This window comes from Miniopterus schreibersii (assembly GCF_964146895.1).
Source record: "Miniopterus schreibersii genome assembly, chromosome: 13".
In the NCBI taxonomy this organism is placed as follows: Eukaryota; Metazoa; Chordata; class Mammalia; order Chiroptera; family Miniopteridae; genus Miniopterus; species Miniopterus schreibersii.
This window is the reverse complement of record NC_138113.1, coordinates 45924587-45949996: the sequence shown is the minus strand read 5'-3', so window position 1 is coordinate 45949996 and position 25410 is coordinate 45924587. Positions and strand designations below refer to the sequence as shown.

The window sequence follows — 25410 nt, the reverse complement described above, 5'->3', positions numbered from 1 at the left end:
TGTGGACTGCAATTAAATGAATGTCTCCAGAGTTGTTCTGGCACATTAGTTTGGTGTTAATAGGTGTCCCAAATAAGTGGGTAAAGCCATGAAAAACAAGATTTATTGTGATTGAGCAAAACAGTGCATCGTGAATCTCAAAGAACAGAGCAGAGTCTGTGCATTTCACAAATACATTTAAACATTCTCACCCCCATAGAGCATCTTAAGTAATACCGTGTCAAACTGTCTTCATATATTAATACCTTGGTGAAAACAATATGACTGGCATGCCACTTAGTGAGATGCAGGAATAAAATGCCCATGAACTCCCAGAAGGAACTGAAGACCCCCAAGACCAACCCTCTATCTGAAGAGGGAACTGCCAATAAAGGAAGGGGTGAGCGAATGAGAATGGGAAGGCAGGGTGGGTCCGAGGCAGGGATCTCAGTCAGTGGAAGGAGAGAGGACCAAAAGGTGTTTCTGCTTGTGATGTGGTGCAGTTTCTCCAGGACAGGAAACAGCAAAAGAGCCACTGAGGGTGAAATGTGTGCAAAATTTCAGGGGGGCAATCTGGTATTTTGTATCGAAAGTCCCCCATCCTTTGAACATCATCTCCACTTCTAGAATTAACATTTAAGGACACAGTTGCCCAAATTGTGCAAAGGCATATGTCCCGGTCCATTCAAGCTGCTGTGACACCCTACCTTAGACTGGGGGCTTAAATAATAAGCATTTATTTCTCACAGTTCTGAAGGCTCGAAGTCTGAAATCAAAGCACCTGCAGGGCTGGTGTCAGGTGAGGACCTGCTTCCTAGCTCATCGAAAGCCTTCTTCTCACTGTGTCCTCACATGGTAGAAGGAGCTAGAGAGCTCTCTGGGGTCTGTTTTATAAGGACACTAAAACCATTCTTGAGGGCTCCATGCTCATGACCTAATAACATCCCATAGGCGCCACCTCCAAATACCATCATATCATATGGGGGGAGTAGGTTTCAACATGTGAGCTTGGGGGTGGGCATAAATATTCAGTCTACAGCAGCATATGTGTCAGGATGCTCATCATGGCCATTTTACTATAGCTAGAAAGACACAAACAATCTAATTGGTTAACAAGATGGGATGAATAAAGTAAATAAAATTGAACAGTTTATGGCCATTGAAGGTGATCCTATCAACTTGTATTTTTGATATGGAAGAATTCAACAGAGAAAAAAAATAGTTAAAAGTAATATGTATAATGTTATCATATTTTTAGAAAACATGAGTATATGTGAAATAAATAAATTCTAAAATACTTTTTCTCTGTATGGTTGAATTTTAGGTGATTAATCTGCATTTAAATTTTTTTCCTGTTTTTTTTTTTTCTTCTTTCATTTTTAATTTTTCTATAATAAAATGGGAAAACTTAAATGTCCATGAGAAAAATATACAAACTGGCAGTGATAAGAAAACTGAGGAGTAACGTAAGCCGGAAGATGCCTACAGCTTGCACACACAGGGCTCTACACTTCCTGCTGTGTGCCCACAGAAACAACAGTTCATTCTCTCCTTCTGAAATTATGACTCCCACCCTCCTCCTCTTCCTCTAAATGTTTGCTTTTAAGGAAAATCCATGGTTCACTTCCACTGAAAAATAAAGATAGCAGCACAGAGCTCAAGGTCTATGCTGGTGCAAGCGATGATCGAGCATCAAAATCAGCACTTGAATTTCTCTTGCCTTAAACACTTGGCAAGACTAGTAATGGAAAGCCCAGCTCCAGAATGCACGCTCATTTCAGACTTTCTTCACTAGCACCTCTTAGTTCACAAATTATTCTGACTAAAATGAGCCAATTGGAGGTGGCCTTCAGTTGAGATAAAATGGGAAAGGTAAGACATATCCAAAAAAAAGTGTATGTGACCACGCCCCCCTGCCCTCACCCCAATATGACGTACCAAGAAAAAAGCAGGAGAGTTTATTATGCAGCGGTTACTTTATAAGTTTTAGACGTGGAGGAATTAATCACCCTTCTCCCCCAAGCTAAAAGTCTGCCCTCTCCAGCTGCACCAAGTTTGCTCTTCTAACTCCTCTTAAGTTCCAGATCATGTTTTGGCAATCAGATTCACACTTCATGTACCCGAGTTCCTTCCTATTTGCCGAATCCACATTTTCAAGATTCCTAGCCTTTCTTACCCCAGTCCCCAATCACATGTTGGCCTGACGGCTTGGGGTTTACTATGGGGGTTCAGAAAGACCGGCTCAAGCTCCTTCCCCAATCAAACATGAAAAATGGAAAGGGTAGTTTCCAAGCTTATAAAGCATCTCTCATCAGCATCTAACACTGAAGAGGAGACATTTTTGGACAGAAACCTGTGGTTAGTTCAAAAGAAGAGACTGATCATGTATACACAAGAGTCACATTATAACCTGAATTAGATATTCTCACAAGACAGGTAAAAAATTATGAAAGGTCAAACATGACAAAAAAGAGAACTTTAGGTGAGTCTTTTCTTTTCTTTTCTTTTCTTTTCTTTTCTTTTCTTTTCTTTTCTTTTCTTTTTTTCTTTCTTTTTTTTTCTTTTTCTTTCTGCTTTGGTGTGTTGAGCCCTACAAAGCATGAAATTAAAACTTGTGAGAAACAGCCATATCAGCTTGCTGTGGTGACTCAAAAGTTGTCCTTTCTCGACTCAACTTTGCTGAAACACTTGATTCATGTTGTTCTTATTTAACCTAATTTGCATTGATTTAATCAGTGCTGGTATGCTTTAAATACATAATAAATTGGGATTCTGCAACTTAGATGACTTAGAATAGCTAAATTTCAATAAAGCTCATTTCAATCTGTTAATGTATACAGTTCTGCCAAGGGGTTTAAAACTGTAGAAAAGATGCAAACTTGCCACATTCGAGGTGGGAAAGGTTTAGAGACACCGTCCAGATGAAAGGATCTGCAGGATAATAACGTGAAAAGCAATATATATATATCTTAATTAGAGCCTAAACACATCCTCTATGTTTTGAGTAGCATACTTAGAAGAAGAAAACTCACATATAAATGCAGTGAATTTAATTTTATTCTCTCTTTCTTGCCAACACTCAACTCTTTTCTGCCTCTCTGTACCAGATCTGCAAATCAAGTGACATCCAAGTGGGGCCTCTTCTTGCCCATTTGGCAGGCTCCATCACCACTTTGCCAAGCCTCCTGCACTGGGAGGATATTCTTCCTAGCAGCCATGGGGATTGGGTGGCTTGCACTCACATCACTTGCTGAATGGTTGGCCAGTGTCTACCCTCGCCTGCCCTCCTCTCCAGCCCTTTAGAGTTTATGGCTCAATCAGTCGGCCTGCTGTCAGGAATAATTGTCTTGGCAAGAGGTGAAAACACTTGATGGTGGAATCGTTTTTCTGTTAAAGTGTTCCGCAGCAACACGGAGGTGCCAGGATAAAACCTGCAAGTGCCCAGTCCAGAGTTAGGTAGGATGCAAGAGTGATGGAGATGGCGGCCATCAAAAAGGGCAAAGAAAGAAGACCACTTTGGTGTGGGGCAGCCAAAAACCCGTCTGTGCCAGCAACAAGATGTGCAACCTTGGCTAATTGCCCGATGATTCTCTGCCTCAGTTTCATCAAGTGCAAATTTAAGGTTTTGATTTTCTAATGTCTCTTCTAGCTATGAAGACACCATGGGACTTCTAGGACATTTCAGGTTTGTTTTCCTTTCAATGAAATGATGCATCTCAGAGATGAATGACCAGAGCCGAATGGAATGATTCATGCCTCTATTCATAGGACTTTTCCTGAAAAGTACCACCAATCACTTGACCGTGATTCCACTGGTTAGTATCTGCAGCTTGGATGCTAAAGACCAACCCAGTTACTTGCCCAAAGTTGATCCAACCTGGGACCTTTGGCAATCCAGTTCATTCTTATTAAAGTGAACACCACTACAGAAAATGCCCACTTGTTTTCAGTTCCAGAGAGGCACAAATGATGGCGATCCGCAGAGAGGAGCTGGAGATTCGCCTTTGAGTCTCCCTCTCACCTACTTGGGGGTCACTGTCAAGAAGGTAGACTTGCCCACACTCACTTCCAGGAGGGCTTTTCTGCCATCTTTGAGGGTTGTCTGTTTGTTTGTAGCAGATGGCCAACAGGTCCCTCACAATAGCCATGCAGACCCTATGCCAGCTAGTTGGGCAAGATTGAGTTCATTGCAAGGAGCCATCTATTCATGACTGTGAATGGAAATAGTCAGGCAAAGACTTCTCTTCATACTCAGGAGACACAGTTTAGTAAGACTCTCAAAGTTTCATTAGGGATGGTGCCCCTTCTCTGCCCATTCTCCAGGAATGGGATGCACTGCAGGGCGCTGTGATCGCCATGAGCGGCCTCCCGTCGCCATACAGCAGAACCCTTCCTCCATCCACCTCAGACCCCGCAGATATCCATGGAGGCAGGGAAGCCCCCGCGGGATCTCAGGCAAGACTCCCTGTAAACAGACCTACATTTCTGCCACTCTAGGTCCCCTACCACCGGGACCTGGATGGCTTCCCAAATCCGTGGAAAGCATCTCCCCTTCCACCACCTAAAAGGGCTGGCTGCCTGCAGAACTCCAGAGTTCACAAGGCGGGGGTGGGGTGGGGGGGATCTTAGCCAAGCCCCCCCCCCCCGCAATCATTGCTTTCCTCTGTCTGCTCTCAAGTTGCTTTTCTACACCAAAGAACCAAATGTTGATTTCCCTACAGATCCCTACGCATCCCTTAGCGTAGACAGCTTTCAAGTGGGAGGGGGAACATCCCAAAAAGGGAAGGGGGGTAGAAAACAGACCAGTTCGGTTTCCCACTTGGAAATGCCTTGCTGTTGAGGACGCTACCCCCATACCTCCATCCACTCCTCCCCCTCCTTTTTGGAAATACGGGCCAAAAAAAAAAAGGAAAAAACGGTGAAAGTGTTCTCCATTTCATCCAAGAACATCTATTACTTTAGCGGTTCGGTAACATGTTGGTTTTACGCCCGCCCCTTTTCAATCTGCCCATGTCTGAGGTGCTCCGGGAGACGCACCATCGCGAGCAGCTGACGACACTCAGTGAGCAGTAGGTGCCGGTGCAGCTCCGGCGCGCACTGCCCGGCGCAGGGAGGGAGGGAGGGAGCCGGGCGCCGCGCCCCGCGCCCCGCGCCCCGCGCCCGCGCCCGCGCCTCCCCGCCGCCCGCAAAGCATGAGCGAGCGCGCTCTCCGCAGCCGCCCCGGGCGCGAATGGCTGGCTGTCTCCGCGGACTCAAAGGTGGCGCCGGTCAGCGGTCCTTTCCGATGACGGACCTTAACCAGACTGTCAAATCCTGGGGAGTCGCGAGCCCCGAGTTTGGAGTGGTTTTTGTGTGTGTGTGTGTGTTGGTTTTTTTTTTTTTCTCCCCACCACGTCACAGTCCGAACTGCAGAGGGAAAGGACAGCGGCAGGAAGGCGAAGCCCGGCTCCGGCACGTAGTTGGGAAACTTGCGGGTCCTAGAAGTCGCCTCCCCGCCGCGCCAGCCGCCCTTGCAGCCCCGCGCCGAGCAGCAAAGTGAGACATTGTGCGCCTGCCAGATCCGCCGGCCGCGGAGCGGGGCTGCCTCGGAAGCACAGAGGGGTCTTCTCTCGCCCTGCATATAATTAGCCTGCACACAAAGGGAGCAGCTGAATGGAGGTTGTCACTCTCTGGAAAAGGGTGGGTAAGACACTTTTTAATTAAATTCTTTCCCGAAGATTTTTTTTCCCCCCCTCTTTTCTTTGCTGCAGCATCTAACATGGACCAAATCACCATCTCTTTGATCTTTCCGTGGCTGTGAACTTTCCATGCCGCCCAGCTTTCTGCATGCTTAGAGGTGAACGTGTGGCTTTGGGGAGGGGGGGGTCCTTCTTTATTTCAATATATTTATTCGATTTTTGCCCTTTTTTCCCCCCCTCCCCTGCTCCCTCTCTCCCTCGGAATAAAATACGATGTAGATTTCTGACCGAGCGCTTCCAATGGACATTCTCCAGCCTCTCTGGAAAGATCCTCGCTAATGGATTTCCTGCTGCTCGGCCTCTGTCTACACTGGCTGCTGAGGAGGCCCTCGGGGGTGGTCTTGTGCCTGCTGGGGGCCTGCGTTCAGATGCTGCCCGCCGCCCCCAGCGGGTGCCCGCAGCTGTGCCGGTGCGAGGGGCGGCTGCTGTACTGCGAGGCGCTCAACCTCACCGAGGCGCCCCACAACCTGTCCGGCCTGCTGGGCTTGTCCCTGCGCTACAACAGCCTCTCGGAGCTGCGCGCCGGCCAGTTCACGGGGTTAATGCAGCTCACGTGGCTCTATCTGGATCACAATCACATCTGCTCGGTGCAGGGGGACGCCTTTCAGAAACTGCGCCGAGTTAAGGAACTCACGCTGAGTTCCAACCAGATCACCCAGCTGGCCAACACCACCTTCCGGCCCATGCCCAACCTGCGCAGCGTGGACCTGTCCTACAACAAGCTGCAGGCGCTGGCGCCCGACCTGTTCCACGGGCTGCGGAAGCTCACCACGCTGCACATGCGGGCCAACGCCATCCAGTTCGTGCCCGTGCGCATCTTCCAGGACTGCCGCAGCCTCAAGTTTCTTGACATCGGATACAATCAGCTCAAGAGCCTGGCGCGCAACTCGTTCGCCGGCTTGTTCAAGCTCACGGAGCTGCACCTGGAGCACAACGACTTGGTCAAGGTGAACTTCGCCCACTTCCCGCGCCTCATCTCCCTGCACTCGCTCTGCCTGAGGAGGAATAAAGTGGCCATCGTGGTCAGCTCGCTGGACTGGGTTTGGAACCTGGAGAAAATGGACCTGTCCGGGAACGAGATCGAGTACATGGAGCCCCATGTGTTCGAGACCGTGCCGCACCTGCAGTCCCTGCAGCTGGACTCCAACCGCCTCACCTACATCGAGCCCCGCATCCTCAACTCCTGGAAGTCACTGACCAGCATCACCCTGGCCGGGAACCTATGGGACTGCGGGCGCAACGTGTGCGCCCTGGCCTCGTGGCTCAGCAGCTTCCAGGGACGCTACGACGGGAACTTGCAGTGCGCCAGCCCCGAGTACGCGCAGGGCGAGGACGTCCTGGACGCCGTGTACGCCTTCCACCTCTGCGAGGAGGGGGCCGAGCCCACCAGCGACCACCTGCTCTCGGCCATCACCAACCACAGCGACCTGGGCGCCCCCGCCGGCTCCGCCACCACGCTCGCCGACGGCAGGGAGGGGCCGCTCGACGGCACCGCGGAGCCAGCCACGGTGGCTCTCCCCGGCGGCGAGCACGCCGAGAACGCCGTGCAGATCCACAAGGTGGTCACAGGCACCATGGCCCTGATTTTTTCCTTCCTCATCGTGGTCCTGGTGCTCTACGTCTCCTGGAAGTGTTTCCCCGCTAGCCTCCGGCAGCTCAGACAGTGCTTCGTCACGCAGCGCAGGAAGCAGAAGCAGAAACAGAGCATGCAGCAGATGGCTGCCCTGTCTGCCCAGGAATACTACGTCGATTACAAACCCAACCACATCGAGGGAGCGCTGGTGATCATCAACGAGTACGGCGCGTGCACCTGCCACCAGCAGCCGGCCAGGGAATGCGAGGTGTGACCGCGCCCGCGGCCCTCCCCGGTGCGCTACCAAATACGCCGGGCAGCGCGCGCCGGGCTGGGCCCCCTCGGCTCGCTCTGACACGCTCCCGGACTGAGGCTGTCCGGGGATCGCTCCCAGAGACTTGACATTTTAGCTTTATTGTGTCTTAAAAACAAAAACGAAATAAAACACAACAACAACAACAACAAACACCCACCCCACAACCTTCAGGACAGTCTGTCTTAAATTTCATATGAGAAAACTCCTTCCTCCCTTTGAAGATCTGTCCATATTCAGGAATCTGAGAGTGTAAAAAGGTACCAATCATTGATTTTTTTTTTTTTTTTGTAAACTAAAATGTTTAAAAATAAAATAGCATTTACAGTTTTTACAGACTGGAGTAACCTAAATGAATTGTTACCTGGGTTAAAAGAGAAGCAACAGTTAAAATTTCCTTCCCTCTGTGTGCGGGGAGGGAAGCGGGCGGAGTGGGGAGGGGCAGAGGGAGTGGGTGGCGAGTGGCCGGAGGGAAGTTCCATAAATTCAAGGAGCAAAGCAGTCAGACTCCATTTGAAATATTAAGAAAGACAAACAGAGCTTATCGGGTTGATTTTTCTCCACATGACTAAAGACTAAAAATAAATAAATAAGCAAGACCCTTTCATATTATATTTAGGGGGTGCAATCCAACCCACTTTAAAGCAAGAGAAAGGTGAACTGAGGACTCAGCCTCACTGCTCAGCCTTTAAGGCAGAGCTCACTGGAAATAGCTTTTAAAAGGCAGTGCCAGACAGTTTATTCTATTAACAAGAAACATTTTTTTTTTTGCACTTAATATAACCATCTTTCAAATCAGTTCGACATCTCACCCCCAAATGCCACTGGTTCATAATTCTCCTATGCCTTTGAGTCACCAGACCTTGCAGCATTTGCTCCCTTTGCCCTACTCTTCTCTGAAAGAGAGCCCCTCGGCTCCTGATCTCTGTGGTCTGACTGAAGGAAATAAGACAGAATTCAAATGTTTGGGGATGAAAGCTGCGCTTTCTGGAGCACAGCTAAGATTGCAGCCAGCTCAGGCTCTCAGCAGTAACAGCACCCTCCTAGTTACAGCGGGGACCAGTCAGAAAAAAAATCCTGCCTCGGGATGAATGCCTGCTGGGTAACGCTGGTAGCAGGAGGCTTCAGGGGCAGACGCGATGCAGAAGTGATACATGCTGGGTGGGGGCTGGGGATGGTGGTGGAAGATCGTCTTTTGATCCTGTGTTTGAAACACCTTACAGAGATGGGGTTAATTTGTTAATCCAGGACAATAGCTGCCTCCTCTCAGATTGCCTTTTTGTGTAATGCTTGCTTCCCCTGTGTTGTACTTTTTTCTGTGTTGGGACCAATGACCGCCCCTTCCCACCCCTCATAGGTTTCCGGGTCCACGGTTGAGATTTAGGTTGTTTATTGAAGAGTAGTCCCACTTGGTGGGTGGGGGGAAGGAGGGGGTGGAGGAAGAGGAGGAGCCTGTGTGTTGGATGGGAGGGGTCTTTCACTGCTAACAATTTAAGCCAATGTATGATTGAAATAAACTGTCGTGGATGGCAGATGGTGAACACGGAACCAATGTTGTCCATGTCCAGATGTCTTTCCCAGGCTCAGCTGGCTCACCCCTCTGAGTGATCCTAGACTGGCATTTTTCTGATTTCTTTCCCCTTTTTAAGAGAGAAGTCCAAATAGCAGGAGGAGGGCTGGAAAAAACCTACACCACCATTTCCCCAGATGCAGATGCCTCCAGCCACCTACCTAAAGAGGCACAATCAGCTGTTTGAAATGCAGAGTTGGCATCACCAGGAGATTTACTTAAACTGTGGATTGGCAGTAGATTTCCCTTCTACCTAAGGAGAAACTCATATGCCTAACGATACTGTTTCTAAGAGCCCCTTTCAAGAGAAATATTTTGCAAATATCTCTTAACTTGTTAAGCCTTGAGAGACAGCCAACCCTCACCCCATACACACACCAGCTTAGGAAACTTCATCTTGCTTTGCTTATAATTAAAACATGACTTTATGACACAGGCCATGAACCTAACACCCATTTAGACTGCTAATGTTCTAGAAGAGAGGTGCTTTGTCTGAGAACGTTGAGGAGGGGGCTCCAGATTTTGTCTAAGCGCAATCATTTGGGGCTGCTGTTTTAAAGAGCATGTCACTGGGAGGGCAGGGACGGCAGGGACAAGGACCTTTTGGGGATGTGTCTCACATCTAAAATGAAACCCCACTATAGAGGCCTCTCCAAAAGATGGCATTTGGAGAAAAAAAAAAAATCCCCAAATTGTGGCAATTGAAAGAAATCTGGCTCCCATTGATTTAACTTCCTCATAGGAAAGCTACTGGGATCCAGTGCCAAGAGCTGCTCTGCCTTGGTGCATGCCGGGCTGTGCTGGAGTGCTTCCAGGGAAAGCCCCTAGAAGCAGAGCCCTTCTGGCAAATGTCAGAACCACCGGTCCCCCTACTCACTAGAAACAGGGATATTGTAAACTGCAGAATTTTATCTTCTATCCCCAAGACTTTTTTTTCTTTCTTCTTTTTTCAATGTGGCCATGAGAAAAGAGTGAGAGGCTACTCATGCTTTGTTTTCCACTGCTCTTACCACCCCCTCCCCATATGACCAGGTTACCACATATGTATAAATCTTAAAGCCATGTAAATCTAATGAATGACCACTGGAAAGAGGAATCTGCAACCTAAGACCTGGAGAAGGGGTGATGGCCACAGAAAGCTGTGCTCTTACTCTGCCTGTGTGCCCCTGTATGTCTCTGTGTTGTGTGTCTTTGCAGGCGAGCCAATCTGTTTCCTACACAAACAGAGGTACTTAGCTCCCATTATTTCATGCCCCCGTGCCTCTTGATTCAGAAAATGGCAAGAATAAGGGAAATCGGTGATTTTAACTAAGGTTTGGTGACACTTGAAATCTTTTCATTCTTAAATTAATTAATCTTTAAGCTTCAAGAAACTTGCTCTGACCCCTCGAAGCAAACTACTGAGCATTTAAAAGACAATCTAATTTTTAAAGGTGTAGCGCCCCTTTTCTGGTCCTTCCCACAGAGGGTGCTCAGCTCATTATCTGTGCCACCTGAAAAGAATTGAAGGCCACAGTTCACATATCTCCTGGGGAATCATGATGAATTAACCCTCCATCTGCAGTACCTTCCCAGCTTATTTAAATTCAGCCATAGCATAGAGATTTTTTGAATAATTATATAGAAAAAAAGACTTTTCAAATGACAAATGAAACTCTCACCCCAGTCTTAGCCCTGGTACTGTTTTAGATTGTGTCAGAGGGAGCAGGTTAAATGAGACCCATCCTGTGGCCTCACTCAGAGAAAAGACCCCCTGACACTCAGACTTCAGCTGTGATCCTTTTGACACCATCAGTCCCACACCCATACCAGGCCGAGGACTGGAAAGCTGCCACCGCAAAGAAAAGGTTATTCCAGGAAAAGGAAACTTTTTTAAATCCATTTTTTATATTCTTCCAAGCACCTCCAAGTGTGAGGGACTTACCTTTCCTCCTGGCATTTAGGAAGGCAGACATTTGGTAAGACTTAGCATCAACAACACATTAATGTGTAAGTGTAAGTGATTAGAGGGGCAAACACCACTTGTTATTCCTCTCAAGTTTCCTGAGCAACTGCACACAGATGACTGGAGGGCTTCTGGGCCACCTGTGTTTCTGGGTTCTATTAATCAATTGTCAGCAAGTTTTGTGCCCATTCTATCTGCCTCGTAGAAGAGGGCACTGGTGGATCACCTATCTTGGTAAAACGAAAGGCATCAGATACCCCTCTCCCCGAGGACGTTACTGAAAGACCAGACTTTCTACCTGTTTTGGACAATGACTCGGGGTAGTCAAAATAAGCACCACTTGTCTCCTCTAGATAGACGGTTATGCTGGTGGACTTGGGTTTGCCATTGATGAAAATGTCAAATAACATGAATATGACTATTAAACAGGCTCCTGAAATATATTTTGACAGAAGTTTAGGGATACACACACACACACACACCCATAACATAGATGTAATGACACACATGTAGATAAATATTGCTATATATCCATATCCATGTATATATATTCACATACATAATCGCACACAAATGATCACATTAAATAACTACCCTCCACTTTGTTCTTCCGTGATCAAACTTTTACTCAGGAAAGGACCTGATAAATTCAGTCACAATTAAGGTATAAAGGACTGAGTGGGCTGATGGTTTCTCAGGCATTTGTTCATGACTTGGTAGGAGTTTTGCAGGCTGGGAGATCTGGGCTCCTCATGCCCCCGGAGAGCATACCCCTGCTCCCTAGTGATAGGAGCCAGCAGATGGCAATGCATTCTTTTGAGAGTATGCTTCTAACTAATGAGTTCCACCTCAGGGTTAGGTTACCTTTTTTTTTTTCCCATTAAAAAATGCTCTACTCTGACTTTTTTCCAAGGACCCAGGAGGGAAAATTCTTACTCCTGACTGGCACCATCTCCTAGCCTTCCTCAACTGAACACAATATCTGAAGGTCTTTGGTTTTCTGCTCAAAGCCAGGGGCCTGGCTATTACATCCTTAAGGTTTAGTGGGAGATGTAAATGAGATGGAGGAAATGAAGGCACTGAGTGGTTACTTGGTATGGGAGCCTTGATGCAGATTTCGATATGTGAGAGAGGTCCTAGGAACCTTCTCTTCATATGAGGAACTGAGGCTTAGAGAGGTTAAGTACCTTGTGCAAAGTCACCCAGCGAGGAATTGGGAGTTTTAGTATTCAGTTTGGTGCCCTTTTCACTATACCTTGCTTCTTCTTTCCTTGAATGGCTGCGCCCTTTTCTCTTTCACCAACAAAGAGCCTTAGACTAGCCTGGCCAGAGGGAACATGCTCACCACAGTCTTGTTGGATGGCATGGGTGTAGTGTTCGAATCCTGAAATTCTCATGACCTTGTTTGCTTTGGCTTATGGTAATTGGGTAATGAGGGAACCTGGCAAGAGAAGAGACCTCTCACAGGCTTCCAGAAGCAGAAATGTCCATGTAATTACCTGTCTCAACCTCTAACCAGAGGATTTTTGACTCAGAGAGTTCAACTGTGTATTATTGTTGGGGATTTATTCACATTTTTTTCTTGGCCATTAAATGGGCTATGTCTCTGTGACAAAGTGGTTTTCAACCAGGGGCAAATTTGCCACCCAACTAATAATGGGTAATATCTGGAAACATTTTTTTATTTTCATGCATGGGGCTGGGTGGGTGATGCTACTGACCTCTAGTGGGTGGAGTTCAGGGATCCCTCTAAACATCCTACAGTGCAAAGGAAAGCCCACAAATATAATTAGTATTGGGCCCTAAATGTCAGGGGGGCCGAGGTTGAGGAACTCTACTTCCTGGTCTAATGAGGCTGTCTAAACTGACATGCTGTGCTCCAGCTTTGCCGGGAGTGGCCTTTCTGACTGGTGAGGTTTTGTTCACTTAGATCCATTCTCTTTTCATCTTCTTATCCCTTGCCAGAGAATTGGGAGTCTAAGTGAAAAACCCTCAGGTTGGTTGCTAATGAGCACAAGGACCTACAGGTAGCACATGCTTCTAAAGAGCATATGACAAAACTTAAATTAACTGGGAACAAACTTGTCAGAACCCTTCATTGACCCAATTTTTAAAAAAGCAATATCTCATTTAGGCACAGGGAAAAAATCAGGATAACGGTGGATATTTAGTTAGCAAGAAGGAAAATGAGACCCTTGATATTTCTTTCAGGAGGTGGGCCAGTCCACCTTCCTGTGTTTTCTCCTTCTCTGGCCAAGCCTGGGCTTCCATTGAAGAAATCAATGTGGTTAGTCTAGTGAGTATGGTGGACACATTAACCAGGGCACAATCTCAGACTTAGAAACAGGATAGTCTAGAGATGCAGGTATTACAGACTGAAATGTATTTGGGGGCCAGACAAGAGATACAGACAAGTGAAGTTCATGAGCATATGACATGATGAGGGAAGTGGAGAGGTCACTTAAAAAAAAGGTAACTCGCACCCAAATGGTCCTGGTTGATCGCAACGCTCTGAAGGACAGGTCAAGTCTGTGTTCTTGGAACTCAGGGTCCAGAATTGAGATGTGCCCTCTAAACTTGATGTCATTACTCACTTGCCTTGGGTTCATCTGGTAAGATCGTACTGAATGGGCTTTCATCCAGGTTCCCTAGGAACCCTCCCAGTTCTGGGCTTTTAATGCTACTCCCACCCCCACCTCCAAGAATAAAACATGAAACAAACGTGGTTATCAAGCTAGTGTCACTTAACCAGAAAATTAAAATTCCCCTGCACTCCCATTCCCCAGAAATTCTACTTCATCAGCCTTGCCTGCTGCATATGAGTGAGAAAAGGTAGATTAAAAAAAATCAGAGAGAGACAGGGCCTCAGAGAGGAGGTGGGCACGCTGGAAAACAGACGAGAGAGCGTAGGCATGTGTGGGTGGGAAAATAGGGTTTTGAAAATGTTCAGGAAGAGACTAAAGGAAATCCTAGAGAGGATACACTCACTCACACTCACCCACACGTGAGAGTGCAGACACGGGGATGTGCTATGAAGCAGACCCAATTTAAATAAAAACAAAACTGATGAATGCCACTGGGGTAGGGGCGGGGGGCAGAGAAGCACAGAAAAACACTTGTACAGGACTCCTAAAATAACTTACTGCCTTGTGAATAAGCGGTTACAATTAATATTACGAGTTCAGAGCCCTTTTGTAAAATGAGAAGAGGGGGGAGGAGAGAAAAGAGGGAGATATTGGGGAAAATAAAAGGCAAGGTGAGAGGTAAGGGGTAAGAGGAAGAAAGAGGAAAAAAAAACAGAGGAAGAACAAAAGAGGGATTTTCAAGACTTGTGCTTCATTTGCTCAAATAATCATCCTAAGTAGCTGTAATACACCAACTCCACTCCTCCACTCTTTTTAGTCATTTCTTCCTTTATTCTGATCTACCAGGTTGGCTATTTGCTTCTTCTCAATGTAATGGTGGAAAGTCATTTCCCCCCTACGTTATGAGAAAAAATAATTCATTGTCCAGCTGCACCCTTCTTTCTCTCGCTTAGCTAGGAGGACACTACTCAGTCCTGGCTGCACGTTGGAACCCCGGGGGAGCTTTAATAAATACTTATGTCTGGGTCCCTCCCCAAGAGGTTCTGATTAAACTGACCTGGAGCGTGGCTTTGGTGAGGGCATTTTTAAAAGCTTCCAGGTGATTCCAAAGTTTAGGCAAGATTGAGAAGCAGTGGGGCTCCAAGAATCTCAGTGTGCACAGCTCAGCAGTCTACTACTAGATCCACCCGTTTGGCTGCAGCTTTTTAAAAATACATGGCGGGCTGGGGCCTGGGCTGGGCAGGGTGAGTCTTGAGTGAGGAACCATGGACTCTCCCTGGTGGGGCTGATACTGTGAGAAACGTGGGCAAGTAGAGCTGTGCTTGAAATTTGTTTCTGAGCACTCCATCGTTTACAAAGGCCTGTTTTCAACTCATTGTTTTATTTATTTTAATTCTCCCAACAGTCTCACAGGGCAGACACAGGCTTGTCCCATTTTCTTTAAGACGAGAAGTCTCACATGAGAATAGGTTACGCAGCCTGCCCAAGGTCAACACCATTGCCAGGCCTGGACTCAGAACTGCCTTGTCTAATTCATGTCCTCCCTCCGCCGCTTCCCTTGCCTCCTCTGATTTGTGTGTCAATGTGAGACAGGACTGGCCCTGCTCAAAACACACAAGTCAGGAAGTCTTCCAGGAGGAGTCCTGTCTCCGACGGGACAACGTTTGGCATCACAGTCACAACGCTGCCCCTTTGTGCCCCACCCGCACCGGATGCCTTACATTCTTTTCTTTGCCACAGTAGACCCATGAGACCTCAGAGTCACCACCCCCCCAAATAAAAGGAAGCTTTTTCCAAATACCCCAGCACCTAAATGTCCCCTTTCTGCTCAGCCCCCGGGCATGAACGACTTTGGCCAGCAATCCTTGAAAGAATGTGAAAAATGAATCTGAAAATTGATGGATGGATGGTCTTAATAATTCTACCCATAGGTTTGTGCAGCTTACAAAAGGATCTTTGCAGGAAATGACCTAAGGAAATTGCATCAATGCTAGAATTTCAGGTAGCGGAATAGCTGGGTGATGAACATTTGGACAGGAGATCCATCCCCTGCACCCCTCAAATGCAACAATGCAGACCTTTGTTCATGTATAAGACCAGATCTGTCAACAGTTTATGGGGCCCATGATAAAGCCGGGATAAAGACTGAATCTTCTAGTGTACTGTATTTCCTTAAACAAGTGTCCTCTTTAAAAATCGTGTGTTATTAGGTGTTCACCATCAGTATTTCTCTTTAATTAAGAATTCTCAGTATTGCAAACTATGTGTGGCAGGGACCTCTATCTCAGAGATCCTGAAGGTTCTCCGGAGGGAGAAGGTGGCAAGTGAGAGCTGGTCTGCCACAGAAAGCTCTGGAAAAGCCAAGTTATACACAATTAATAGAACAATGCAGCAATCTGTCTTCAGCTGGCCAAGGCAATCCTGTCATGTGTCCCTCAGCTGCAGAACAACCAAGCACTCTGTGATTTGGTCTCACTGTCTCGGCCCCACAGTGATTGCATTTGCGGTGAAATCTGTATTTCCCTGCAATTGAGTCTCCCTCTCTTGTCTGTTTTATTTTAAAAATAATGAACCTTCTTGGAATTCAGCCCCATTCCTTTGCCTACTGTCTAGATCATTTTTATCTGAGTTTCTCATATTGATCCTTTCTTGTACACTATTTCAAAAATCATAATGATACCAAAAAAAAAACAAAAAAAACAACACACTGTAGGGAAGCAGAGGAGAAGCCACATTGTAACTAAAATGCAACTAAAGGTAACAATCACTCAGATTTTTTAGTTCTAACTATATTATTGGTAAACTCATTCAAAGTAAAATATGCACTGAGTGAAAAAAGGGGAAACAGGACCTGAAGGTGAGGCATCAGCCAAGGTCTGTGCTAAGAGTCTAGGTCCACCAGACTGACCGTGGGCCTGCACGGAAGAGGCCTTCTCTTCATCTGATCCATTTACGAAAGGCAAGCCCCCAAGGGTATTGTTTATTATATATTGTACTTAGCAGGTGCCTGGCAATCTGCTAAATCCTTAACATGTTCTCAGTTAAACCCTGCAACAATCCTTCAACCCTCCCTGTCTGGAGAAATATTAACATCTTTATTTTACAGATAGGTAAGTTGAGATTTAGAGAGGTTCAAGGACTTGCCCAAAGTTACTTTCCAGTCACCCTAGTAGGGGGTGTCTGCTTTGAAAATGGAGATACAATGCTTGGGTTCAAATTCTGAGGGAATTTGGCAAGTTACTTAGCCTTAACTTAAACTGATCCTCAGTTCCTTTGTCTATACAATGGCTATATTATTGTTATGAGAATTGAGTAAGTTAATATTAAAAATTAAATGAGTTATTCTTTGTAAAGTGCTTTGAACCGTGCCTGGCACATGTAGGTGCTAGATAAGTGTTTTTGTTTTGCTTTTTAAATAAAAGATAAAATAAAACACAAACAAAAACAAGGTCACACAGCCAGGGAGGGTCTGAGCAAAATAGAGCTGCTGGACTCCAAAGCCATGTTGCCTTTTTTTTCCTTCTGTGATAAAACAACATCCAACACTCTGAGTTCCTGAAAAGCACTGGGTCTGCAAGGAGGTAGCGCAGGCACACGTGGCTTCCTTCCCGGCGTTGCAACGGGCTCAGGCCTGGCCTCTCTACACTCATGTTTCACTTTGTTCTGGTTCTTAATTGGTTTGGCGTTACCACGGAGGTCGGGCAGCCCTGGTGAATGAACCCACCGCTGGAACCCGCGTGTGCCTGGCACGCACGTTCCTGCACCCATGCAGGCTTGGCACCCGCTTCCAGTTTCCACAGGAACCCACGGCTGCTGGCCAGCTCCGGGACGCGGCGCTCACGTGGGGCTTTGGCGAGATGGCGAAACTCATTTCCCCGTCTGAGCTATTTGCTATCTGTAGTCAGTCCCTGAAGGTGCAAAGCTGCTACACAGCGTGTGATTGTTATCCAGCTCCCAAACTCTTATTTAATATCGACAATATGAAATCATACTGGCCCCCGGGACACTAAGCACGCATCTTCAGCTGTAACAGATTTGCCCGTGTTTATCTAAAGATGGTTTTTCTCTGTGCACTAACAGCTCGGGTTTGGAGCTGCACACGCAAAGGGACAGAAGAGCACATCTGAGCTGGACTGTCTCGGGACAGGGGCTCAGGCATCCAGAGGCAGAATCCAAGTTCCAGCTTGGCCACTGATCTGCTGCTGGCACTTGGACGAGTCGCTTCCACCAGTCCAGGCCTCTCCTCTCTCATCTGCGTTGCTGGCTTTCCCTCCAGCTACTCCATTTGGTAGGCAGGGTGTGGAGTCAAGAAGGGGAAGGAAAGTGGGAGTAATTTCCAGTACATTCTCTTTTCTGTTACTTATCAACAGGTAACATTATGAGTTCATTAAACTTCCACCCTCCCTAGAGACCTACCCAAATCACGTTTGGTCAGAAGGAACACACTGGTTTATACCTAGGAAATTAGACATTAAAGGTCAGTCGTTTCCAAGTTACTTCCTATTCCTTGGGATTCACTCACAGGATGATTTGCCCTAGCTTTGGACAGATAGAACGGGGATACTTTGGCCAAAGTGAAACCCCAACTCCTGAATCATGCTACTGGGGAAAGCTGTAGCCGTTAGGAAATTGAGGACACCCTTCTGTTCAGTGTTTTGTGTCTTTGCTGACTTGTTCTATGTTGGTTTACTGTCTTTCTCTCTTCCCTTCTTATCTCCCTCCCTCCCTTGCTGTTTCCCTTCCTCCCCGCCTTCCTTTCTTTTTTTCCTCCTACTCTCCCTTCTTCTAAATAGTTTCACTGAATTCATAGTTATGAGGTACACTTTGTATTTTCAATGGGAGCAATACTGAACCAAAAGGGTGGAAAAAAATCTTTACTTGTATGGATAAAGCACAGATAAAAAGCTAGACACTGTAACTAGTATTAACATTTCAGAGTGAGGGGGCAATTGGGAAAAAAGCCTCAAAATATCTCTTTGGTGTGGAGATAAAATAATGTCTGAGAAACATGGAGAGAGACAATGATGAACATGGGGCAGAGACAATAGCGAGAAGTTAAAGCACCATGGCAGGTCACCAGTTTTAAGACTTGGAGAAGGTCAGAGGGGATCTGGTTCTTCGATATTGCAAAACTGAAAGTCAGAGATTATCTGCAAAGCCAGGTTTCATTCGGGGAGCTTGGTTTTTATCAGCCCCTCCTGTCCTCAACACCTCCCAGGGCTGGCTTTGTCTGGAGGCTTCATAATGTATTAGAAAAAAATCTTCTAGGCATGGAATTAATAGGCAGAGCCCTGGTCCTGGCTCTGCCATTTACTGGCTTCGATAAAACACCACCTTTCTGGACCTCAATTCCCTTGTCTATAAAATTCAGAAGTAATCTTTTTTCAGCCTGTTTCAGGAGGATCTGGTAAGGATCAAACGAGATAATGTAAGTGACAACTTCCAAAGCTGTGAGGTATGCAAAGATTTAAGCAGTGGACGGAGGTGGGTGGGGACATGTGGGTTGCCTGCCACCCACACAGTGCGACTTCAGAGGACCACATGCTTCAAGCTCTCCTGCACGGGAGCTGAAATCCTGCTGTCAGTCACTGCTCTGAACTAAGTCCCTCAGGACGCCTGTGCTGGGAGCCTATGTAGCAGGAAGGGAACTAGACCGCTTGCTTCTGAAGGAAGGGCCTCCCTTGCACTTGACTGTCCCATCACGTAGCACAGAATCTGACCCAAGCGTGTCGGGTCGAGTGGCCTTTAGGCAGGTAATTACTGCAGCTCCATGAACCTGGGCACCTGCCTCTGTCATGGACATATCAGTGGCTGCCTCGCAGGTTCCTGGAAGATCATGTGTGTTGAGTCGGCCGCAGTGAGCGCAGACAGTAAGTTCACAAGTAATGTTAACTCCCACCCGATGGGACACATTGTGTTTATACGCACTGACAAGAGAAATAAAAGGCCTTAGAAACAACTACTTTCTAGAAATGGGTTCTGAGATGTGGCTATAAGGGGTTAATTTAAAAAGAACATTTAATTAGTAATAAAAATTTATCTCATAGAAGGGAAAGCTGGGGTATGGATGAGCAGCTATAGGAAGTGGGAAGAAAGAGAGACGGCCCCTTCTCTGAAAGTCAGTCAGATAGAACACTTCGTTAAGAAGCAGGTTACAAAGATCCCCTCACAGGGATGCCTCAGGTGGTTGACTTTTTTAAAGTGTTTTTTCAATATAATGTTTCTTCCCAGTTCTGTCAACAGATTCAGTCTGTAGGCCTCTCCCCAGGAGCACATACCTGGTAGATGCCCTGAGAGCCTAAATTGAGACTTCTGGAAGCAGGTAGGGGGAAAGTCAGTCTTGGTTCAATTATAATCCCTTATTACAGCATATCACCGCCATCGCGAGTGCACAGGTTGATTTTCTGAGCCCTCACACACAGGCTCCTGCAGTGGTCCCCTATCTGTCAGCCGATGAGACTCAAGAGTTCTCGGACCCCACAGCCCAGCAGCCCTGAACTGCAGCAAAATCCAGGAACACACTCAGCAGCCAGCAGTCTGCTGGGCTCCACCGGTCTACCCGGGGCTACCAACCCCCAGAGAGGAAAGATGAAAGCAGATGGGAAAGAGGGAAAGGGTCTGCTTGTGTTTTTATTTTTTACCAGGCTCAGCTTTTCGGGAAAAAGAAAAGCAGAATCGTGCTCAGAGCTGGTGCCCTGCCAAGCGTCCTCCGTCCCTGGCTGGTCCAAGCACTCCACCGTCTGTGCAGACTGTATAACAGCAATTTCTGGAAACACAGGGAAAAGTCTGGGCCAGTCCAGAGGCAGTAGATTCCTGGCATCTGCCTGGTGGGGTTTTAGGGGTTTTATTTTTCACCTTAATTCTTTTAAAAACTGCCAGCGCTTTGAAGCACATCTGTTACCAACAGCTTCTGTCGGTAAAATGAGACTGAAAGCATCCTCCCTAGAGAAATCCCAGCATCTCAGCAGTCCAGGGCTTCCGCTGACAGTTTGGCTCACAGAGTAAGGCTGTGGCAAATATTACAGAATATTAATAAAAAGGAGATAAAACACCAACAGTTCTCTCTTTCCAAATTTTGCTTTGCTCACTACTCAAGTTTATCTTGACAGGAAATTTACTTCTCTGATCCACATCATTTCCCAAAGCAATTTTCCAACAGCAAACATAAATTTGTGGTGATTGCTAAGAGGTTTTCAATCCCTGTGCTAAGGAGGCCACGGGGTTTCAGCTCCTCGTCTCACCTCCAGGTAAAACACCCATCACTCGAGACACAACCACTGTGGGACCCTGGGCAGCAATGAAGGGGGCAAGCCTGGGAATGAGCTTGTAGGTTTCCTACATGAAGGCTCTTGGTGGGGAGATGGTTTGAATATCAAGACTGAATATTTGCTTCAGATGGTTAATGAAGTCATTAAATAAGAAAATAATTGCCTAAGCCCACACAGCTGTGTTCCCAGATGGGCTGAGGCACTAAGTAAACGCAAGGCCTTTCCATTGCACTGAACTCTGACCTGGTGAACACAGATCGCATTTATCCCAGATTAGAGGTGTGAGTTGAGCACACATCCTGAGACACACTGTGTGTTCTCTTTCTGTTGTGTTTGCTTTGGCCCTCGGCCTCTCGGACTCTAGGAACGTGTAGCATCATCATCAGTATCCTCAGCATCTCCCTCTTCCTCCCCTTCCTCATCACTACTTTTGGTACAAACAGATCTATTACCGCCGAAGTGTGTTTTGACTGTGTACACAGTGAATTGCCTTTGCAGTGCTACTTTCAATACAGTATAATTCATATAATTCAGTCTATGGACCTAACTAGATGGAATCACATAAAATAATATATGTGACAGTACTTTATAAGTTGTAAGGGTTTTTGTTTGGTTGATTTTCATTTTAGAGAGAGGAAGGGGGAGAGAGCGAGAGAGAGAAACATCTATGTGAGAGAGAAACATCGATCAGTTCCCTCCCACACGCACCCTGACCAGGAATAGCGTCAATAACCTGGGGACCTTGTGCCCTGACCAGGAATCAAACTCACCACCCTTTGGTGTATGAGATGATGCCCCAACCAACTGAACCACCTGGCCAGGGCTATAAGTTGTAAGATTTGATGAAAACATTAGGCATCACTAGGGTGTCTTCCTGGTGTGTCCCAACCAACCCACAGATGCTGAAGTCATTTCTATTTTCCTCCTTGTCCCCATGCCTCCTCTGTCTTTTCTTTCCTTTATACTCATTCAAATTTTTGTGACAATACAATATCCAGTTCAAGTTCTAAATGCAGCCTTTCCTGATGCCTTCAGTTCACGGTGGTCCTTCCTGTTACCACAAGCAGGTGTTAGAACATTCATTCACCTTGGCATCCATGTTTGCCAGTCTAAACTGCCTCAGCATATCTTCTTTTCATTTCCTAGAGTATTAATTTACTTATATACTGGGCATATATGTTTTGTGTCCCATCATACAATATTCAAGGTCAGGGGACAACTAATTTGCATCAGTTCCATTCAGTTGGTGTCTAGGTACCATCAATAAAGCAAAGAGAGCAAGATAGGGCCCTGCTCTTAAGGGATTACAAATCAATAGGACAGGTACAACGTGCACACTTATGATGACAACCAAAGGTGAAAAAAGTTACATACTGCAATGCAGGTGTATCAAAGTCCTCTGAGATCACAGCAAAAAAAGAAGGTTTTCTCAATTCAGGGAATGAGTGGGAGTAAAAAGAAAGCTTGATAAAGAAGATGGTCTATGCACTGGGTCTAGCTAGGTGGACGGCATTTGGCAGGAAAAATGGCAGGAAAGAGCCTCTCAAGAGAATAATCTATAACCTGCAGTGGGGAGGAGGCAGGCAAGTGAAAGAAGCGTTGGCCAAGTGCACTGGCAAGGTGCTCAACAGCAGGTCATGACTTGACTCGTTTTAAGTGGATACTTATTCAGCATGACAATGTAGAATCTAATTTTATTCCATTTCAATAAGAAAAGCATCCTATTTATAACAGGGTGAGTTAGTGAGCAAACAACCAACCATTCTTATGTCTTCCTCCTGTACTCTTTTTTGTAAGGAGAATAGGCTCCAGAGATGTGTTTCCTAAGGCTTCCTGAGAGGAGATTTTGCAGAATCATTATTAAATAAAAGGAAGTATTTGAAGAGGGTCACTGGAACATCCAGGCAGAGACAAGTTTTGAAAATGTCTTCTGAGGTTGGAAGAGTGATACGGTTGCAACCGGAAGGGAGCTAGGGAGGTGGCAGAATCTCACAGGGGAACTTGGCATCTCCAAAGGAGGCTGGGTCATGACCTCTGGGTCCATCCTCAGAAAAGACTCCAGTGACCAAACATATCACAGAACAGCAGTTCTGGGCTGGCTTTAAGAACCATGTGGACTGAGACAATGACCAGGTAAGCGGCAATCACATGACCTGAAGATCACCATTACTGAGAGTTCCTCACAAATACAAGGCCTCTAGGACCAAGAGAGTTTGGTCTAGTATGAAAATCCTTATAGTGATGGAAATTTTCCTGGTAAGAGGAAAAGCTTTAAGTAGATTAGATACGATTGTATAATAAAACAAAAGGCAAGTGAAATATTTTCACTCCTGTTGTGAAGTAAATTTTATACCCATTACATTGACTTTTTCCCACGGCCATGCCTGTAGAACACCATGCAAACAGAATGGCTGAAATGTCATTGCTATTTTTTTAAAAATTTGTGTTTGGAGGGTCATCACTGAGGAGACCATTTAATTCCACCTCAAACTTTGAGTGTGTGATAAACATCCCTGAGAAGACCCTGATTTGCATTCTCATGGGAAGTCCTGGCTTGTCTTTTATCTATTTATCTATTTGCATGGGCCCCCTGGGGCAAAATATAGAAATATACTGGGATTGATGACTGTGTCCACAAACGGTGAATATTGTACAAAGACCAGAAGCAAAAGTGACTCGGTCTCTCCACACACGCCCCAGAAGCAAAGAGAAATCACTCTAAGATAAAAGTGTTAAGACACCCAAGCTTGGTCTTCAGGCACTGGTTGACTGTCATCAGGAATGTGTACTTTTGAATATGACACTGGATGCCCTCCTCAGTGTCCCTAGACCCAGTCTGAGATTGAAATTGTAATAAGAAAGATGCCAAGGTGGGAGATGCTGTTGGCAATCTACCCAGCAGTTATTCCCCATCTGTTGCCATGATAAAGGCTAAAAACGTCCTAAGCTGGTTTTGCCAGCTTCCCTGAAGCCACGTCATGGCTGATAAGTGGGATAAACGTCCCCTGAGGAACTTCTCAGTAATATTTTATTCCTAGAAAAAAAAGTGATGTGAAGGAGGAAATGTCCTCCCCTTTGGGCCATGGACAACCCTCCTGAATAAACAAGCCCAAGGATGGGAGAGAGCACAGCGCTGAAAGAAACAGGAGACTGGTCTCTATGGAACTACTGTGCCCCAGTGTCTAGCGTGGGACATCCACCTCTTGCTATGTGAGATAATTGACAACTATTTTTCAAGTCATTGGAAAGTGAGTGATTCTATTACTTGCAACCATAAGCATCTTACTTGATTCAACAAAATGCTAGATGGAATGGGGTAGAGACTGGAGTGTTTAAAAAGCAAAACCATAACACTGAGCTATTAAGAAGCAGAAAAAAACCCACGATACCTCTCAGGGTACAGGGCTGAATCTTCCTCTGCCTCTGTGAGGATTTTGAGGGATTTTCAGAGCTGATGAGAAGAACATGGCTGAAGGTCAGAGATGATGGGAGGAATAGTGTTGACGGTTTCACAACAGTGAAAAGGCCAAGCAATGAGGAGGCAACTGCACTGAAGAGGAAATGAGCAGTCGAGAGGAAACTTGGCTAGGGCCACTGCATAGCAGGGTGGAGAGAGGAATGGCAGCCACGGCCTTACTGCTCAGGCTGAGTCCTGGGAAAGGAGGGGCTGCAGGAACCACTCTGGACAGGGATCAGAGCTGACAAGGGCTGCCAACACCTTTGTAATCGTCAGCCTTCTGCCTCGGCCGTCCACACTGGGGCTGGGTGGCCTGAGGAAGGGGCTACTTTTGCCTGCGAAGGCGAGTAAGATCTGGCAGTGGTGTACTACCTAGAGTTAGTCCTACTTAACCCCCCAGTAAGACAGCTGGTTATTTTTAAACCCAGTTGTTCACCCTCCATTGCCATCTTCTGAAAAACAGAACTCTTTATGAAGACATTAAACTCATTCAACAAGAACTTGGGCCGTCCCACCGGATTTGCAGCGGCCCCTGCCGTAGCTGCTGCTGAAGCATGAAGGTAGCACCCCTTCCGCTCGCGCTGCTTGAATGGGGCCCTTCCACTCACCCGCAGCGCGCCCTGGGGGGAAACGGAGGCCGCCCAAGTGCAGATACCCCGGGCCAGGCCTGGAGTCAGTCACTCAGTGATTATTAATGGCCAGCCCCCTCTCCTTTCCGCCCCCTCTCCCTCTACTCCCCGTCCTCCCTCCCCCTTTCTTCTCCCGAATGCGTAGCACATGCAGTGACTGGAGAAATATCCTGTTCCCTGCGTAGCTGTGCCTCCCAGGCGCACACTTCCCGCGACCCCCAGCTGCAGCTGAGGTCAAGGGGAGATGGATGCAACCTGTCACCGCCTGTTGTAACTCGTGACATCTTCCCACTGAAGCCATGCTAGAAACATGGGCACTTCCCTAACCTATCAGACAATATCCACTGAAAACT

At 46.6% G+C, this 25410-nt stretch overlaps 2 protein-coding genes across 5 annotated transcripts in view; one reads left to right on the top strand and one right to left on the bottom strand.

The window, feature by feature from the left end:
• The window catches only part of CTNNA2 (catenin alpha 2), a 980129-nt gene that overhangs the window by 314101 nt on the left and 640618 nt on the right, over positions 1-25410 (bottom strand). The gene's annotated exons all lie outside the window — the stretch shown is intronic.
• Positions 5158-9185, top strand: LRRTM1 (leucine rich repeat transmembrane neuronal 1). 3 transcript variants are annotated; one of them, XM_081156480.1, is made up of 2 exons: positions 5158-5658; positions 5937-9149. In XM_081156480.1, exon 2 carries the CDS (start codon positions 5996-5998, stop codon positions 7562-7564), a length of 1569 nt encoding a protein of 522 aa, XP_081012606.1. In that variant the 5' UTR covers positions 5158-5658; positions 5937-5995; the 3' UTR covers positions 7565-9149. The 3 variants fall into 3 exon arrangements, with proteins under 3 accessions (XP_081012606.1, XP_081012605.1, XP_081012607.1); XM_081156479.1 differs by having other exon boundaries at positions 5202-5815; positions 5937-9185; XM_081156481.1 differs by having other exon boundaries at positions 5578-5662; positions 5937-9143.